The sequence below is a fragment of the Indicator indicator genome, chromosome 29 (genome assembly GCF_027791375.1).
Source record: "Indicator indicator isolate 239-I01 chromosome 29, UM_Iind_1.1, whole genome shotgun sequence".
In the NCBI taxonomy this organism is placed as follows: Eukaryota; Metazoa; Chordata; class Aves; order Piciformes; family Indicatoridae; genus Indicator; species Indicator indicator.
Window position 1 is genome coordinate 8,475,166 of NC_072038.1, and position 3,745 is coordinate 8,478,910.

Sequence of the window (3,745 nt, forward strand, 5' to 3'; positions counted from 1 at the left end):
TGTACCTAGTTTTGCCGGGTCTTGGGGCCACTTCCTGGAGGATGCTGTAGTGCAGAAGGCTCAAGGAGCTCTCTCCTCCCTGCCAGCTTCAACTTCAGCGTCTTTTCTTTTAATTATTATTTTAATTGCAAAGAAAGAACAAGTCTGAGAAACCCCTCTACTCTTTCTTGCCTTCTTTCGTGCTTTTTTGATGGTTTTTAAGATTTATTTTTTTTTTTAAATCTTGTTTTCTAATGGCTTTTTAGGGTCTGGTGAGCTGTGTGTAGACGGGCTGTTCCCAGTGCTGTGGACTGTGGGTCTGGGGGATGGAGGGGACCCCAGAAGTGTCTGCAATGGGGGTGTACATGGGGCGCTGCGTGGGGTTCATGTAGGTGAAGGTGGAGTAGAGGCCACTGCTCTGGCCGGCAGCGTGGCTGTAGTAGGAGCTGGAGTTCTGGTGGTCGGTGTAGTCGTACTGGGAGCGGGTGATGGTGGGGTAGGAGGAGCTGTAGTGCTGGAGGTTGAAGGAGCTGTAGTTGATCTGCTGCGGGGAGTGCTGCTGCTGCTCGCTGTAGTGGCTGGGGCTGAGTTGCTCTGTCTTGATGTGTGTCCTCTGCTGCGCCTGGCCCTGCTCGCCGCTCAGTGCCGGCAGCCCGTGCTGCGCTGCTGGCTGCGCCTGCGGTGGGGGCTGCGGCTGCGGCTGCTGCTTGGACATCCAGACGTGGCCAGCCCCGGCTTGTGAGCCTGACGTGCTGCTGATGCCGTAGCTGCCGGTGTAGGTGACCTGGCCGGGCTGCCCGTGGGTGGCCGGGACCCCCGGGTGGCCGTTGGGTGGAAGGTACTGATCGAACTCGTTGACGTCAAAGGTCTCGATGTTGGAGATGACATCGCTGCTGAGCTCGCCGATGTCCACATCGCGGAAGTCAATGTGGGGTGGCTGCCGGCCACCTTCTTGCAGGGGGCGTCCCTCCCGCTTCAGGTCCTGCTTGCCCGGCTGTGTGTCCGTCTTGGGGGTGGTGGGGGGTGTGGGGGGACCCTGCGATTGCCCTGCGGGAGGAAGGAAAGATCATGGACATGAAACGGGAGTTGCTCCTGTGCCAGCCAGGCACCCCTGCACCCGCGGCTCCCCGATAACGCCGTTAATCGTTAACCCGCGGGCGGATAACAGCGCGTTGCTTCTGAAAGCAGTTGCGTAGGGTAACACAAACATCTCCAGGTGTGAGGAGCACAGCACTGAGCCCTATCAGTGCCCGTCTATCGCGCCGAGTAAAATCACCGAGCCCTCAGACACCCGCCGTGAGAGCAGGGCCATCTCTTGGTTTGTTTTGATAAAAAACAGTTCATGTTTCTCACGGGCAGAGGGGATGGAAGCAGCCGCAAGGGCTGGCACTTGTGGGCGAGCATTTGTGTGCCCATGCTAAGCGCAAGGGTTGAGGGCAGCTCTGCCCCTTTCCTCGTGCAGGGACTGTTTCTCAGTCTCTCTCCTTTCCCACCCCTTACCCAGCTCCAACTTCTGCCTGGTCTGGGATGTGACTTTTCTTAGGTAGCCGTAACTTAACTGCCTCCCACTCCCATAACACCCCGTGGTACCTACCCGAGTGCTCTCCGGGGGAGTGCACCTCACTGATGCTGGAGGACGACTGTGGGGAGTCTGCCTGCAGTGCCTTGAAGATAGCGTTGGGGGAGATGTGGGTTTGCTCCGAGCCCTCCTCCTGCTCCGACTGCCCGTTCTTCACCGACTTTCTCCGCCGTGGCTGGTACTTGTAGTCGGGATGGTCCTTCTTGTGCTGCACCCGCAGCCGCTCAGCCTCCTCCACGAAAGGACGCTTCTCACTCTCGTTCAGCAGCCTGAGTGGAGTGCATAAGAGGCAAGAGGTAAGCTGCAGCTCTTGTGGGGCATCAGTGGTTGCCCTCACTATAGTATTAACACCCAGACCTCTCCCCAAATAGCAATGCAAAGCTCCCCCGGCTTAATGCTGAACACCCTGTCTGGGGCACACGCTGGTTGTTACTCTGCTCTTGCCACCCAGGACTGCTTCAGTAGCTAAACGAAGTGCAAGAGTAATGGCAGGATCTGTCCCTCCAAAGGTACAGGTCCCGTCCCCGGGGTGCTTTAGGTGACAGCCCTGTCACTGCCTGACAGGGCCAAATTTGCTCACTGCCTCCTGCAGCTGCAAATTTAGGATTCCCCCCCCGCTTCTGCAGTCACACAGTCAGAGGCAGCCAGGTGACTCACTTTCCTTCTATTTTCTTCCCCTCCCTGCCTTATTTTGGAAGTTGGAGGGCACCCAGCCATGCACCACTCATCGCACCCACCCACCCACCCAGGGCTTGGCACCGCATAGCAGGCGAGTGCCCGGCTCCTGCTACCTCCCCAAACCCCCCCTCCCCCTGCCTCGTCCCGCATCACTTCTCCCAGGCCAAGCTGATGCAATCGAGAAAACCATCATTTCCTCTGGCCAAGAACACAAACAAACAAACTCCAGGACAGACCCCTTCTCCCCTGCCCCCTCCTGCCCACCGGGTCCAGCTGCCACCCAGGGGAAAGGAAAAGGGAAAGGAACCACTTGTAAGACTAGAAGGAAACCACTTGCTCTACTTTCCCCTTACTTTTCTGACTTCTCCCACATCAAACACGTTTGCTAGCACATGCAAAACTTCTCAGTGAGTTTTCCAGGCTTTAAACCACCCCGTCCCTCCTCTAGCTGCTGGTACAGACTGGAGCAGCCTGCTGCAGCCTACCCAGTTCCCGGTCTCAGGCTCTGCACTCACCTCCAGAGCTTCCCCAGGGTCTTGCTGAGCTCAGCGTTGTGCAGATGGGGATACTGGTCAGCGAGCTTCCTCCGGGCCGCCTGGGCCCATACCATGAAGGCGTTCATGGGTCTCTTCACATGGGGCTTGTTCTTGCTGGATCCATTGACCCGGACTGGCATGGGGACCAGGGTCCAATCGTAGCCCTTGAGCACTTGGCTCACTGCCTCTCGGATGCACACTGGGAACTTGTCCTCGTCGTTCTCCTTCTTCAGGTCCGGGTCCCCCTTGGGGAAGGTGTTTTCTTGGGGTCTGGTGTTCTCCGTGTCCGAGCCGGATCCAGAGGGACAGGGGGACCCGGCAGAGTCATCCGACATAGTGGGGCTGGGGGCGTCGGAAATAGATTTGTCCTGTTCTTCTGTCATTTTCATGAAGGGGTCTAGGAGATTCATGCGAGAAAGTAGCAGAGGGAGGAGCAGAGGATGAAAAAAAGTAGAAAAAAATAAGAAAAATGGGGTGGCTGAGCGTCAGGGAAGGGTTAAAAAAGTATAACTTGGAAAAGCAAAGTCTCCACCAGCGTGAAGCCCGGCTGAGAGAAAACTGAAAAAAGTTTGCAAAACTTTGTGATTATTTTTCTCAACCCCTTTGAGGCAAAAAGAAATAAAACCAGGGGCTGGAGCAGAGACTTCTGCGAGTTGCAGAAGAGAAAAGAACGGGAGAAAGGAGGGGAAAACACCCAAAAAGCCCGGAGCGGCAGTGGCGGGAGGCCGGGCAGGGCAGCGCGGGGGCCGGGTGGCCGTCGGTAGGCAGCGCGGGGGCCGTGTGCGGGTAGCGGGGCCAGGCTCGCCCCGCCGGTCTCCAGCGCGGCTTCTGCAGTCCACGCCGCGCCGCGGGAATAAATACTCTGCGCGGCGATTTCGGCCCGGCAGCGTTCCGCCAATGGGCGGCCTGCCCCCGGGGGCTGGCGTCGACACTATTGGCTGAGCTGCCACCGCTGGGCGGGGCTAGCCCTCGT

General features: G+C 57.9%; 1 protein-coding gene across 1 annotated transcript; it reads right to left on the minus strand.

Moving 5' to 3' along the window:
* Nucleotides 1–241: 241 nt before the first annotated feature.
* On the minus strand, nt 242–3,182 carry SOX9 (SRY-box transcription factor 9). Its single transcript, XM_054393820.1, has 3 exons — nt 2,752–3,182; nt 1,574–1,827; nt 242–1,026 (listed from the first exon to the last, which is right to left on the minus strand). Exons 1-3 carry the CDS (start codon nt 3,180–3,182, stop codon nt 242–244), a joined length of 1,470 nt encoding a protein of 489 aa, XP_054249795.1.
* Between the last annotated feature and the right edge of the window lie 563 nt (nt 3,183–3,745).

Coding starts and splice junctions, on each gene's coding strand:
- SOX9 (XM_054393820.1), bottom strand. CDS start 3,182: ATGAATCTCCTAGACCCCTTCATGAAAATGACAGAAGAACAGGACAAA. Junction 1,828..2,751: donor ACCCTGGGGAAGCTCTGGAG/GTGAGTGCAGAG, acceptor CACTCCACTCAG/GCTGCTGAACGAGAGTGAGA. Junction 1,027..1,573: donor CTCCCCCGGAGAGCACTCGG/GTAGGTACCACG, acceptor TTCCTCCCGCAG/GGCAATCGCAGGGTCCCCCC.